A 15,719-nucleotide genomic window follows, 5' to 3' on the forward strand; every position below is an offset into this window, starting at 1 on the left:
ATCTCACAAGAATAATTTAGTATAGTCAATAACCAAGCTTCAGTATAGGTCATTACTTATAACTTCTATCCTCCCTAAACGCTAATGAAGATCTAGTGACCTGAAATGCTTCCAGTCCATTTGCCTTGGACTGCAGTGAAAGTCCTAATAAACAGTGAAAGAAGTACTAGGGAACTGAGAAATACAGTCGGAATGAAAACCAAACTTTCTCAATTCCCCTCCAGTCTTTCTTCCCTCCCTTTCCCTGGGCGCCTTCAGGTCTGGCAGAGGAGGGGGCGGGACTCCAAGTCCCCTAGCAACCGCCGCCTACTCTTGATTGGGTGATCGCTGCGCAGCCGCCATTTTCAAATCCCCGGATGATGGTGGTGGTGGCGGCTCTCTAACAGGCACTTGCTGCCTCATAGAAGCGGCGGGCACTGTGCCCGTCCCTGTCGGTCTCCCGGGCACCCGGCCACCGCCCCACCCCCTCTTCCACGACATGGAGCTAGAGCCGGCGGCTCAGAAGCAGCCTCGGCCGCGAAGGCGAAGCCGCCGGGCCTCCGTACTCAACGGGGATGGCGCCGCGGGTCCTTCGGCCGACACCCCCCGGCCAGAGTTGGACGGGAGGTGAGTGCGGGGTGCCGGGGAGGATGTGGGCCTAGGCCGGGGATGAAGAGCGCGGGGACCGGGGTAAGGATGGGCAGGGCACGGGTTCCCGGGGGCCGAGTGCGGTGGGTAGCCCGAGCGACTGAGGGCTCGGCCTGGAGCTGACGTCCGTGAGGCCCCGACTGCGGCTGCCCAGCCCTGCGAGGAGGGGCGGGCTTGTTGACACTCTCCTCCTGGCCCTTCCCAGAGGCAGAGGAATAGCCACACTGGTTCTGTGCTCCACAGCCGATTGGTCGTGGGCTGCAGATGCTCCGACCAAAACTCTCACGGAGTTTGAACCTAAAAGCGAGTTTTTCAATAAAATGTTTTTCGAAAGCCGAAATCCTTCTGCATGTCGGAGTCTGGAAAGGGTAGACCTAGACTGGGGTTTCAGAAAGCTGTATCTGGAAGAGGAGTCATGTAAAAAATAATGAAGACGTTGCTTTCCATTGCAATGCGGTTGGTTCCATTTACAAAATGAATGACCTTGTTTGAGTTGCTTACTATCTCTTAATGTCTCTGCACAGTGCATTATAATAGTACCCAAGGGCCATGTGAAATTTAGTGAATGTGAAGTGCTTAGAATGTGCCTGTACACAAAAAGCTGTCAAATAAATGTTAACTTACTTGTCCTGTTGACTGTCATCTGTCTGGTTTTTATCTGTAAAAATAGTAATTGCTGTCTACTCCATCTTTTCAGAAGTCCCTGTTGTTCACTGAACATTATTTTAGATAAACTACAGTCCTTTATATAACTTACATTCCCATCAGGATATGTCAGTCCCTTGGATATGTCAATCCCTTTTTGAGAAATAGGGAGGGAAAAAAAAAAAACCTAGTTTCAGCAACAAGATGTTGATAAGCCCATTGTAAGTTACTCTGCAAAAAGCTAGAGTTCTTCACTCAAGCTGATATTTATTTATTTGTTTATTTGTTTGTTTGTTTATTGGTTTCAGATGTTGAACCCCCAGGGAGTACTTAACCACCAAGCTACATCCCCCATCCTTTTTATTTTTTAAGACAGGGTCTCTTAAGTTCTTAGGCTGGCTTTGAACTTATGATCCTCCTGCCTCAAGCTGGTTTTTACTTGAAGTTTAGGATGATCTTTATCTGAATATATCTTTCTGAAAACTTCCCTAAACCAATTATAGCCTATCATTAAGAAGTAGTGAAAGAGCAGAGAAAAAGAAGCTACCATCTCTTGAGACTAAGAAATAGGAGAACCAGGAAAAACTAGTTCAGGGAAAGTAAAATTTTAAAAATATATATCTACTGGGAGGCAGTGTTAAATTCATTCATTCAGTATTACTACTGAATACCTACCTGGTATCAGACATTGTTGTAGATAATGGGAATTCTACTGGGGGAAAAAAAAAAAACAGATGAAATCCTTTCTTTTGTGCAAGTTAGTTGGGGGACAAAATAGTAATCAAATATATAAAATATCAGGTGGTCACATAAAGTGAATCAGGCATGGTAGGAAGACTAGAGTTAGGAAGAGGGTAGTTTGTTATTTCTAAAAGATCACAAGGAAAGTCTCTGATGATAATAACAAAATTGGAGCAAAGACTGAAGGAAAGACCTAGACCATGCAGTATTTGGGGGAAGAGTATTCTAGACAGAGAGGAACAGTAAGTGCAGAGATTTTGAAGTAGAATTCTATTGGGTATGTTCAAGTAACTTCAAAGAAAACAAGGTGTTTTAGTTGGCTTTTTCGCTGCTGCAGCTAAAAGACTGGACTAGAACAATTGTAGAGAAAGAAAAGTTTCTTTGAGGGCTCACGGTTTCAGAGGTCTCAGTCCATAGACAGCCGGTTCCATTCCTCAGGGCTTGAGGTAGGCTGAACATCTTGGCAGAAGAGTGTGGTGGAGGAAAGTAGTTCATATAATGATCAGAAAGCAGAGATAGACTCCTCTGGCCAAACACAATATATACCTCAAAAGCATGCTCTTAGGGAACCATCCTCTCCAGCTACACCCTACCCCTCTCTTCAGTCTCCACCCAGTTAATTCCATCATTGGATTAATTTACAGATTGGATTAAGGCTCTCAGCCCAATTATTTCTCCTCTAAACCTTGCATTGTCTCACACCTAAGCTTTTGGGGGACATCTGACATCCAAACTATAACACAGGGTGACTAGAGTTGAGTGAAACAAAGTGAGGAGTGATAAATGAGGTCAGAAAGATGACTGGGGCTAGATCATGGAGTAACTGGTGGACCATTGCTAAATTTGATTTAGCCAATCGGGAAATAAGCGGAAACAATGTGATATATATTTTTAAAGACTCACTCTATTATGTAGCAAAGATGGAATTACAAAAGGCCAATTAGGAGGTTATTGCAGTTGATACAACATGTGAGCATGAGAGGTGGTGAAATGTGTTTATGTTTGGGGCATAGTCAAGGAACAACAAAGTTTTTTTGATTAAAAGCTGGAACAAGACACTTTAATAAAAAAAAGTCTTCTGAAATAAATTATAATTCATGTCACTTAATAATATGAAGATATGATAAATGATAAAAGATTATGTGGATGACAGGCTCTCTTTCCTATATAAGTGCACAGATTAGACTTTTAAAAACACTGCTCTAGAAAAGTGGAGATGGAGAGCCATCTGTGAGGAGTGGGTTGAGAATCAGCAATTAATGATCTCAAAAGATTATTTTTAATCTAATATAAATATATGTTACAAAGTAGCATTCACAGTGGCACTTAAAATATTTAATAAGCATTTCCTTTTGGGTATAGGACAAGTATTAAGAAGAATTACAAATCTAAAGCTATTAATACTTTTTATTACACAGAAATAACTGTACTGACCTCAGAAAGGTGTTTTTGTTTTGTTTTGTTTTGTTTTGGGGGGGGAGTTGGCATAGGGGATTTAACCAGAGGGGCGTTTAACTACTGACCCACATGTCCACCTCTGTTTATATTTTATTTTGAGACAGGTTACTAAATTGCTGAGGCTGGCTTTGAACTTGTTGTCCTTCTGCCTCAGCCTCCTGAGCTGCTGGGATTACAGGTATACACCACCATGTCCGACTCGGAAAGAGTTTGATGTCTAAAAGTTGGAAAGAAAAATAGCTCTTAAGGATTCTTAAGACATTAACGAACAGAAAAACATTTCCAAGTCAATGGTAGATTCTTTCCAGTATTATCTGTAATCAGCTTTACAGTAATGCTATTTTCCCCCATTTTAATAATAAGCGTCTATTTATTTTGAATTCCCATGGAAAAAAGAAACCTAAAAAACAAATTATGTCCAGAAAGCATGTGTGACAGTGCCAGACTTCCAAAAATCTTGGAAAGACACATATTTTTTTTATAGAAGGCAGACTCAAAATCTAGTATCTATTTTAAATTCTTATGGGAAAATTTTTTCAATTTCATAAGACTTTAAGATTACAAGTGGCCTTTTTATAGGCCCCACAGGACATTCCACTTAAAAAGTGGGGGAGGGGGTTTAAAAGATTGAAATGTAAGCTAGAAGTGGTAGTCCTTCATCTTTTCGAAAATTTCTATCCATATATACAAATATTTTTGTCCATATATTGAATATATTTTTAAATATACCCAATAATAAAACTGAAGTCAAAAAATAATACATTAAGGGGGATGTGGCTCAAGTGGTAGCGCGCTCACTTGGCATGCGTGCAGCCCGGGTTCGATCCTCAGCACCACATACAAACAAAGATGTTGTGTCCGCCGAAAACTGAAAAATAAATAAATAATGGTAATAATAATAATAATACATTAAGGAACTAGCGTGGTTCATTACATATTGAAGTCATAAAATAATACATTAAGGAACTATTGTGGTTTATTACATATTTTTTTTATTTAATGCCACTATGATTTCCCTTGACTCCAACATACTTTCTTTAATATTATTTGATGTGTTTCTGAACAATGTAAATTATTTTTGCATTAACTAGTTTTAATACAAATGAAGCATAATTAGAAATGGTAAGGCTGCTGTTTGAAAAGAGAATCATTCTATTAATTCTTCTCAAGCCAAATTATATCTTCAGAGATTTCGATGTGTCATTGCCTTCTTCTACTATGGCAGATATGAGTTGAAGCAGAATTATAAATAGAAGAAAGGTATTAAACAATGTATCAAACAACATGATTGCCAACAGGAAGAAAAAACACATTCTTAAAAACAGAATTATTTTCAAGATGTTTCATTGTAAAATGTAGAATGGAATGATGGAATGAAGTTTAAAACAAACAGTTAAAAAAGCAATAGCTAGTTATCATTTATTGTCTACTATGTAACAAGCACTGTATATATAAATATATATATATATATATATATATATATATATATATATATTTTAACACACACATATATATATCCTTATGAAAACATCACAACTCTTCCAATTAAACTACAAAACTATAAAGATACTGACCTATCATAAAGTACACACTTTATTGAACTTAGAAAACTACAGAAACCCTTGAATTGATTTAAACTTGCAAATTTAAACTTGTAAATTTCTGCAGGAATGACAGCCATCTGTGGTATTTTTAAATTTATTATGAACAAAGATCATGAAAGTCAAAGGAAAAGACCAGATTCACAAATGGACTATGGCCCACAATCCAAGAAGCTAAATAATAACTTCTATAATACTTAGCCTAATAATAGCCAGGACTTCATTAATAACTGTCAGTTTCCTAACTTTGGTCCCATTTCCTACTTAGGACCAATCAAAGTAAGTGAGATAGGCATCTTATCCAATCACAATACACACACACACACACACATTCTTTTAGTTAGCTCCCCTACAACTTCCCTTCAATGACATTCTACATTCAGTTCATTTTTGAACCTCTCCTGTTTTTTCATTATATCCTCTGTTAAAATGCAAATGATGATAGCTGACTCCATTGCCATAGTAAACTTATAATACTCTTTACTTTTCTCATATGGTTGCTCTTCAGTTATTTCAACATGGTGGTGGGATCGGGGATATATCTCTGCTTTATTTTTCTTTACATTTGAATTAATTTAACAATAAATATAGCTTATAAACTGCCTTTATCTCCTATGCTAGCTATGTTTGCTTTTCTACGTATTTTATAAACAAAGAAGTTTATATTTTTTATATAGAGAGAGGTTTGTATTTTAGAAAGGTAAAGCCAACTTTTGACATAGAAATATCTTGATTTATTTCTTTAGAGTGAATGGAAAACAAAATCCTTAAGGAACAAAATTCTAACCAAAGTTTAATCTTACTTGAGGCCTTATCTCAAATGTATTATTCAGAGCTTTATATATAGTTTAAAATTGTAATTTTTAAAATCAGCAGGGATTTTCAATACCAATGTAAATAACATGGATTTAAATTGGTGGTGAGGGGCAGGTGGTACTGGGATAGAACCCAGTGGTGCTCTACCAGTGAGCTACCCAACCCCCCCCCCCCTTTTTTTTTATTTTGAGACAGGGTCTGTCCAAGTTGTCTATACTGGCTTGGAATTTGCAATTCTCATGACTCAGCCTCCTGAGTTGCTAGGATTATAGGTGTGCACCATCACACCCAGCTAGGTTTTACTTGTTAAGAATATTCTTCTGTTTTTATTTGTTTAAATATTAGGCATGAATGAATTTCATATTTTTTAATCTAAGAAAGTTCAACTTGCTGGTTTTTATTTAACCTATTAATGCAATGTATTATATTAATAAATTCTATATTATTGATCTCTGTGTTTCTAAAATAAACTCTGCTTGGTTTGGTGAACTATTTTTTTATTCTCTTTTTTGGGGGGGATTGAACCCAGGAGTGCTTAACTACTGAGCAACAACCTCACCCTTTTTTATATTTCATTTAGAGACAAGGTCTTACAGTGACTTGCTTATCTGCTGAGGCTCACGATCCTCCTGCCTCGGCCTCCCAAGTTGCTGGGATTACAGGTGTGCACTACTGCGCCCAGCTTGTTCACTAATTTTATATAAGGTATTTTACTCTAAAGATTTTGAACATGACCAGGATCTGTGCCCTTTTTTGTTTTGTACTCTGTCCCTCTTATTTCCAAGATTGAATGACTAATCAGGCAATTTTAAATGGTTTTAAAACTATGTAGTCTATTTATTTATTGTTTGAATTTTCTCTTCATAGATATTCCCTTCGGAGAGGTAGCTCCTTCACATTTTTAACACCTGGCCCCCACTGGGACTTCACTTTGGTAAGTACATAATGGGATTTTTATTTCAAGGCATTAGAATTAGTTCTTGGGTTGTCTTTCAGTCTCTTCTATAGCTCACTTGTCTTTACTTCTGAATATCTTGAATAGAATTTCTACAGCCATCTTTTGCAGCCAAATTTAGTCCTTTTCTTTTCTGTTAATAAGCTGGAAGAATTTTTTTATTTCAAGTCAATAAAACATTTTGCAAAGCACTCATATATATATATATATCAATCTTTACTCTATATAATCCTTTCTCACTTCCTACCAATGTTAAATTTAAGATCATGTTATGAAATATTGATTAAAAAATATAAGATGTTTGATTATACATATATAAAATTACATATATACATATTTAATGTAAACAAGTCATTCGAAATAAATATACATATATAAGATCATCTCAGGATGGAGAAACTGATGCATTATTTTTAAGGCAAGATTTTACAAAGGCATTTATTTTTGTGTGATGTGACACTAGAAAACTGATTACAGTATAATACATATATAAATAAATTATACAAATAGATCATATAATTCTTATGCTTTTATATTTGGGGAAGATAGCAAAAATGGTTCTTTTTGTAGTTTGCCAGATGTAACTTATGTATCTTTTGATAATGTTCTAATGAATTAGGCAATACAGAATTAATTTGCATTCTTTTCTGTTTAATATATATTTCTGTTGGGTATTCTTGTTGAAGATTTCTGTGCTTTTATTCCCATTACATGTGTCATTTAGCCACTAAAGCATTCATAGCAAGAGTCTCCTAATTTTTAGTGCAATTCTATATTTTCCTTTGAAACGTTTCCCATCTTGGCCCTTTTTCCTTATAGGTTGATAAGCCTAACCTCAAACAGAAATCCAGTAAATAAGAGTCTCCATACATTTGATTGTGCAAACCTATTAGCAAAAATATATTGAGCATGTACTCCTAGTGTATATTTTAATTTATGTAGTAGTATTATGAGCTACCTTAAAGCACCGTATTCACTTAGGGTAAGGTTAATGATAGTGGGCACCAATCAGTATGACTGTCTACAGAGAATACCATGTACATAGCATCTACTAAAATAATAAAAAATTGAAACAAGAATCTATATATACTAGCAATAAAAAAATCAAATGTAACTTTTAAAGACCTATATGAATATAGGAAGAATTTTTTTTAAACTAGCATTAAATCCATGGAAGAATGTATGAGAACTTTATGGAGAAAATTAGAAAACATTAAAAAAGAATATAAAAGACCTAATTAAATAAAAGAAATTACTATTTTCATGCAAGAACTCTATCATAAAAATGACAGCTTTCTGCAAATTACTCCATATTTGGTGCAGTTTTAATAGAAATACTATTGGAGTTTGATAGATCTCATTCTATAATTCATGGGGAAGAGTAGAGGACCCAAAAACAAAAAGCAGTATACAAGATAGGAAGTATATGACTTAACTTGTATTGTATTAGTTATTAAAACACAGGGTGATATGGACACAGGAATGATAAACAGACCAACAAACAAAATAAAGAACCCAGATACTTACCCACATGATGCTAGAACTTACTGTATCACAAGCATAATAAAGGAGTCGTAGGCACTCAACAAATTCTGTCAGGGTGGGAGTAACTGACTGTCCTACCTCATGCTACATACATATAAAAGTAAATTCCAGATGGCTCAATGAAGTGAGATTTCAAGATATTTTTAAGAAATTACAGTGGAATGTTTCAAAGTCTGTTAAAGGTTCTTCATGCATGTACTCATACGTATGCAATTTCACGTGACATTTACATGTTTTCTCTTATTGTAATCTTTTTGCTAGGCAATTTTACCTTTCCCTTCTTTCTCCCTGTCCTTCCCCATGTAAGTCCTTCCTTCCATCCCCAGTCTCTACTCTAACCCATAACAATAACACCATTTGTATACTTCTATATTTTGCTCATATTATAATTAACTAATACACATATGGGCCTACAGATGGATACACATATGCAGGATATCTGGCTAGTTGGCTTTTCAACATTGTGATCATACTATTCATACTTTTCTGTATCATCTGGATATGATCTTTTGTTTTTCATGTTGTCACCTTATATTAATTTTTTTCCAGTTCTGATTTATATTGTTCTTTCGTTTCTCGTTTCATTTTCTTAATTTCTTTTAGTTCAATTTGAAATAGCGTATTGCAGCTTTGTCTGCCTCTTCAAGCATTTCCCTCTGCTGTGCCTTCATTCCTTAAAAGGATGGTAGTCTGCCCCTTATTCTTTTTTTTCTTAGAATGATTTTGTACAGGATTTAACTTTGAGAATTTTTGTTCATCTTAATGTGAATTTTGTTTTCCTCCACTTTTACAAGGAGGCTGGGTTTAGGTAACTTTTCTAACTTCACAGGGCTCCCTATTTTTGTGTTGGCTTGCTTTCTGAAACCTCCTGGTTCCATTATTTCCCCCTTTCCATTCTGTACTTTGTCTTTCCTTTTTCCTTTTCTCTGATGACTCTGTGCTACTCAACTCTGATTAGACTCCTAGTAGTTTCTCTTCTGTGTGGAGCCAAGAACTCTTAAGGGAGTCCTGGTTGATCCATTTTTGATATTTCACAAGAGCTAAACTGGTCGCAAGTACAAGTTATTTTGAGATGAAGTGTTACTTAAGGGTAGTTATTCAATATTGACCGTAAACCATAAATAATAGGTACACAATTTTTCTACTGTTTAGCACCAGTAGAGCTGAATGATACTGGAAAGTAAATCCAGGGATATCAGTTTCAGCTTTCACTTGCTAAATCCTGCTTCAGGCAACACATCTTTTAGTTACTTTACTTTGGGCCAGGAAGAAAAAAGGACTTTTTTTCCCTAGTGAAAATTTCCCTCCTCTGCCCCCAGGATAAACAGTAAGTATTCCTTTAAAAAAAAAAAAAAAAAAAAGTGTTGCCTTTCTCTTATAAAATCTATTTTACTTTTTCCTCGAAGTACAGACAGACCAATAACAATATGAGTACTATTCTGAGACCTTTACATAAATACACTTTTTTATATGGTGGAATCACTTCACAGCAAGAGATCACTTATTGGGGTGGGGGGGGGGGCTATTTTGATAGTACATGTACCAGAGACGATTTATAAATGTTCCTCATCAAAATACTTTCCCTTTGCATATATACAAAAGCTTAACATTTTTAAGTTATTTTTCTATTCATTGCAGTTTGTTTATGGGCTAACATGTACCACTTGTACATAAGGATGAAATCTTTTTATTTTCCTTATAGAAAAGAAAACGAAGAGAGAAAGATGATGATGTTGTGAGCCTTAGCAGCCTTGATCTGAAGGTAAGCCTTGATGCCCTATTAAAGAAAAGCACTTTAAAATTTGTGGATATCCTTTTATTTCTATGCTACAGGAATGAATATCAGGTTTTTAGGGGGAGAGATGGTTTGTGGAATTTTTAAGTGCAAAACTGAATAATATTGGTTCACAGAGACCCTCTTTTTTGCTATTCTACTTCTTGGTTAAAAATAAGGGGAAACCACTCTCAAAACTGTTAGATCAGGGCTAGTGTGTAGCAGCCAAGTCTGGTGAAGAGGAAGCACTGTGGTGCTCTAGCCTTTAAGGAATAGCAAAAATCCCTTAATATGATCAGATACAGTTCATACTTGACAATCTGTGATTAATTATATCTAAGTGTTTTTTAATTTGTAGATTCCCTGTTGCTTTTTGTTTTCTTATAATTTGTTGTTGTTATTGAAGAAACTGTCATTTTTTTTCCTTTAGCACTTTCCACATCCCCATGATATCATTTACCATGTTATGATATTCCCTACATTTCTGATAAGTTGACCAGCAAGTAAATGGAAACTATAAAATGTGAAACCAGGGCTGGGGATGTGGCTCAAGTGGTAACGCACTCGCCTGGCATGCGCGGAGCGCTGGTTTCAATCCTCAGCACCACTTGATAAAAAAATAAATAAAATAAAGATATTGTGTCAACCAAAACCTAAAAAATAAATATTAAAAAAATTCTCTCTCTCTCTCAAAAAAAAAAAAAAAAAATGTGAAACCACTGGGCACAGAAGCATATCCCTGTAATGCCAGGAGCTTCAGAGTTTGAAGCAGGAGAACCACAAGTTCAAGGCCAGCCTTAGCAACTTAGTGCAACCCTGTCTTAAAAATAAAATTAAAAGGGTGAGGGATGTAGCTCGGTGATAGAATACCTGGGTTCAATCTCCAGTACTACCAAAAAAGTGAAACTGCAAATAAGGGAGGACTAACATTGAATTATCTTTTAGGAAAGTGTGAAAAAAGACTGGAGACAGTATCTCTACTGTCTGCTTTTAGCTTTCATTGAATCAGAATTTAGCTTTTTCTCTCCATAATGGCAAAGAGAAGGAAATAGAGGGAGACATTTTCATAATTATTAGACAATGAGTGCATATTGACAGATAACAGTGCTATTTCTACACTTTATAACCTTACTAAATTCTGGCTCTCTGAAAATATTACCAGAACAACTTGTTGGTAAGAAAAAGTTGAATTTATTTATCTTAGTAATGTTTTAGAAGGGGGGAAAGTAAATCTGGTTTTAAAATGAAGCTTTTATTAGGGAAGAGGACTTGATTAATTTGAGTAAGGATCATGATAAAATATTGTGGTAAAGGATTTTAAATATCTGGACTATTTTGTTTCACTAAAAAGTTGTATATTGTTTATATGCCAAACGTGATGTTTACAGTGTTTGAACAAAATTTTTTAAAAATTTCTTTATATCAAAATTTACTTGATATAAAGAAATTTGCTATATTTAAATTATTAAAATTGCTAATGAATCTGTTTTCCCTATTACCTCTTGTTCATGCTTTGTAAAATGACTTAAGATGTTAAAATGTTAAAAAATTTAGTCATTTGGATCCAGATGATAAAGAGTGATGACAGATTTTCCTAGTGTATTGAAGGTAAAGATATTTTTCTTTGCTCTTGTGTTTTTTCTAGGTTAGTCTTTTTTTGTCTAAGCTGTTTTTTCTTTTATTTCTAATTCTTTCCTTAATTCTTATCATCTAATTCTGATTTATGTTGTGTCGTGGTTAATTTTAAAACATTGTTATAGTTTTTTTTTTATGTTTGGGCGCATATTTTTCTATCATGTTTCTATGTTGGGATGTTTGTTTTTCTTATAAAGACTTTTATAAGATTTGACTACAATTCTTTACTACTGCTCATTCTGTGTGGAAAAAGGAAGAGTGAGTGAGTTCAGGAGATCTTTTTTTAGCTTCTTGACTCCAAAGCTCTTCTGCTCTTCTGTTTTTTTTGTTTTGTTTTGTTTTGTTTTGTTTGAGAAATAAATGCATATATTTAAATACATGTATTCCTACTTCCTGAGTTTCCCCCCCAACTTTTATTTCTTCTTCCTTTGCTTCCATCTCCTCTGTCCCACTCGGTTTGAGCTCTACTCTCTAAATTATCTCCATAGTATAGAGCTTTGTCCTGTGAGTGAGCTTTGAGAGTTTCTAAGGTTGGAGTGTGCCAGCCATGAACCCCTTACCATCACCCTTGCATATGTAAAACACTTCATAGTTTCAGCTGCTTTTCCCAAAATGGCTTATCTCACTTTGCTTGAGTACCTGTTGATAGTTTGGAATTCTGTACTGAGATCTGGCAGAGGCCTCATATTTCTCTGCTTTCTTCGCTTGCAGTTGTTTATCCACATGAACTTGTAATTTTGGATTGTCACATAGTGCTATACATACTGACTTTGGGTTTTGGTTTTGCAGTCTTTGTTCCATGTGCTTTCATGGGCAGATTCAGTGAATCCGTAAAACTGCCACTTCCACAGCCTTTTACCAAAGTTAAGCCTTACATTATACATATTGTGGTAAAAGGCAATGTCCAGTTTCTTCTAATTGTAGCAGAATTTATTGATACTGAATTTACTGGTATTATTTTAATTACTATAATCTTTAGGAAAAATAATATGAATACTTGTCAGCTAGCCCAAAGTTTGGGGCAGTTGTCATGTGTCCAGAAAATAAAGCTACTACTATGATCAACCTTGCCAATAGGAACTGAAAAGAACACATAGGCCAGATTAAAGCCATATACCAAATGCTAGAGAATTTGTTGTCTGTTCCCATTAAAGATTATATATTTTATATAATAGCTGAGAATAGAACTTTAAGTTTGCAGTGGTCCACTGTCATTCACCACAGTTCATCTCATTGTAAGAGGCACTCAGATAAACAGAATGAGCATATAGTGGAGACCAACACTCCTACTTTCTGTACCTTGGTTAATGGCTAATCTCTACATTTTCTCCTGGTATGCAATACTGTTTCTGATTTATTTTGGCCCAGGTGGAGGTGATGAAATTTCAGGTACTCTTACTTGACTGTTCCCACCTAATAGCTAAGGACAAACATGAAGGATCCACCAGCTGCTTTTTCAGGGTTTTTTAAGCAATTAATTAGTAAATGCCAGCCCAACTCTACAGTGCTTAAAATTACCACTGCCCCTTCTCTTGTTCATTTGCTACCATGAGTACCTAAGCCATTGCCTTTACTGCTTCATCTGTACCTCATCTTGATCCATACCATGTCACCATTTTACTAATGAGAAATCCTATTCCAGAGTCCTGTGTCTCACCACTAGACCAGTTTCATTGTCAGTGTCTTAGCCTAAATTCTTTCCAGAAATCAGGGCCTGAAATGAGGGCTCATTTGACAGGTGATCTATCTTGAGGTGTGATGGGGAAGTAAAACAGAGGAAGTTCATGCGATGTCTACAATTAATCTGGACACCACTGTGGGCAACTGGAATTGGTCTTACTGGGGGCTCTATCAGGGAACTGAAGAGAGGACCTTCTTTCTCCACTAGTCATTGGTGGCCCTTGGGGTATCCATCACTTACCTTGTAAGGCTACATATACATATACAGAGCCTCCAGTAAGCAGGTGGAAGGCAAGGGATGCACGGTGCAGCTAAGACCAGGAGCTGCAAGGAAGCTGGTTGCTTCAGCAGTGAGTGAAGTGAGAATGGGCTGAAAAAAGTGGAAACTGGGTTCAAGACACAGTAGTGTTTTGTATTTAATGTGGAGTCTTAATTAAAGTCAGGGAAAATGAGAGGGATCCCACCTAACATCCTACTACGTGAGCATAAGTGATCATATTATACTGGAAATTATTTCTTAACCTGTATGTATACTTGAGATAAAAAGTCATCACTAAAATCCTGTGTACATTATTTTATTTACTGTTTCTATTATCACTGCAAAAAGAACCATTGCTTTGATAAATACTTCCTAGCCTGCCAAACTATTTTGTTTATATACCTCTTTCTAATAGTATTTAATTGATCCAAATTTATGATCTTTTCCTAAACCAAATTCCTAATAAAACATAAATAGGACACTCAAATTTTTATCCAAGTGATATTAAAAACCCAAATCCACATATAATTTAATTACTAGTTTCTTTCATACTCATTTAGTCCAAATGTTGTAACTTCCTTTTGTGTTTGTGTATGTTGTTTTTAACTTATTGCTAGATATTTTAGAGCTCTGATTTCTTAAAAGTTCCATTTTCTAATCAATGCTTCCTTTTTTAAGTAAGATTTTTAATTCTGTTTTTAACCAATTTTTAGTGAGATATATAGTAGTATTTGTAATCTTTAAATCTATACTTTTAAAGTGGAACATGGTTTTCTTATTTTAGAAAAGCCCTTATAATATTTCTTGTGAACTGTGAAATTTTAATATGCTTCATTATGATTGTTAAGTCTAGTTTTCATGTTTCGTATTACTAATTTAAACTAGATAAGAACTGAAGATACAAATTTTTCAGTCATTCATATTTTTATACAGATTCAAAGATTGTTGATGGTAAGTCATCTTTACAATATCTTTGCGAACATAATTACAAAACTGAAAAACAAAACAGGTTAAAAATTTCATTGAAGTTCACAATATCTCCTGTAGAGGGCAGAAGAGAACTTAGATGTTTTTCTCTGCCCATAATATGACTTTTCTAGCTTAGTATTCAAATGCTCATTATTATTGCAGATATAAGTAAGTAAAAATAGTACCTAGACCAAAATGATAAGGACTATCCTTTTTCTTTTCTTTTTTTTTTTCCCTCAGTACTGGGGATTGAACTCAGGGTCTCACACATGCTAGGCTCTCTACCACGGAGTTACATCTTCAGCTCATATTTTTCTTAAATTCTAATTTATTTCTACATTTCAAAACATATTTCACATTAAAAGAGGGAGAAAATAGGTAGCCTAGCAGTCATTTTTTTATAGAGAAGGTCGAAACAATATTCTCTTTATCTTATTCATATTTTAGGAGAAGAAAGCATTTTTAAAAGCTCCATACAAGCAAAACAGAGGCTACAACTAAACATGTCTTTAGGAACCAGTATTTTAAAAAATTAAAAAAGCTTGATCCCTTTTACAAAACTACATTATTATTTTTAGATAACTCAGTTTGGTTTTTAGGTTTATAAATTCTAGATTTTCTACACAAAGACAATTAACCAATCTGCCTCTATTATACCATTCATAGAAAGTAAAAAACTGTTGCTATTAACAACATAATTAAAGTATCATGATTCTTTGAAATAGGATCTCTCTTAAACTGTTTAAACACCTGGAATTGTATTATCTTTTTGCCTACCCTGAACCTTGATTTTATGGAATCCAAAGACTCACATTCTCTCAGAATACTAATTGAACATCTACATGTAATTAGACTACAAACCTACACATTTTAAATGAAACTAAAATTTCATTGTTGATGAACCAGGAATTTTTTTTTTAATTTGTTATCACTAGAACCTTTTTGTTTCATGTATGCTTTCTGTTTGTACATAGAAAGACTTCTACCTTTACCTCTTGGGTCCCCAGCTAAAAG

General features: G+C 35.1%; 1 protein-coding gene across 1 annotated transcript in view; it reads left to right on the forward strand.

The window, feature by feature from the left end:
* Positions 1 to 463: 463 nt before the first annotated feature.
* Net1 (neuroepithelial cell transforming 1) overlaps positions 464 to 15,719 on the forward strand; it is a 29,673-nt gene continuing 14,417 nt past the window's right edge. The window contains exons 1-3 of the mRNA XM_076831356.1: positions 464 to 606; positions 6,756 to 6,822; positions 10,091 to 10,150. Coding sequence (XP_076687471.1) covers positions 479 to 606; positions 6,756 to 6,822; positions 10,091 to 10,150 — 255 coding nt within the window. The 5' untranslated portion in view covers positions 464 to 478. The remainder of the gene's footprint in view (positions 607 to 6,755; positions 6,823 to 10,090; positions 10,151 to 15,719) is intronic.

This window comes from Callospermophilus lateralis, chromosome 13 (genome assembly GCF_048772815.1).
Source record: "Callospermophilus lateralis isolate mCalLat2 chromosome 13, mCalLat2.hap1, whole genome shotgun sequence".
Classification (NCBI taxonomy): Eukaryota; Metazoa; Chordata; class Mammalia; order Rodentia; family Sciuridae; genus Callospermophilus; species Callospermophilus lateralis.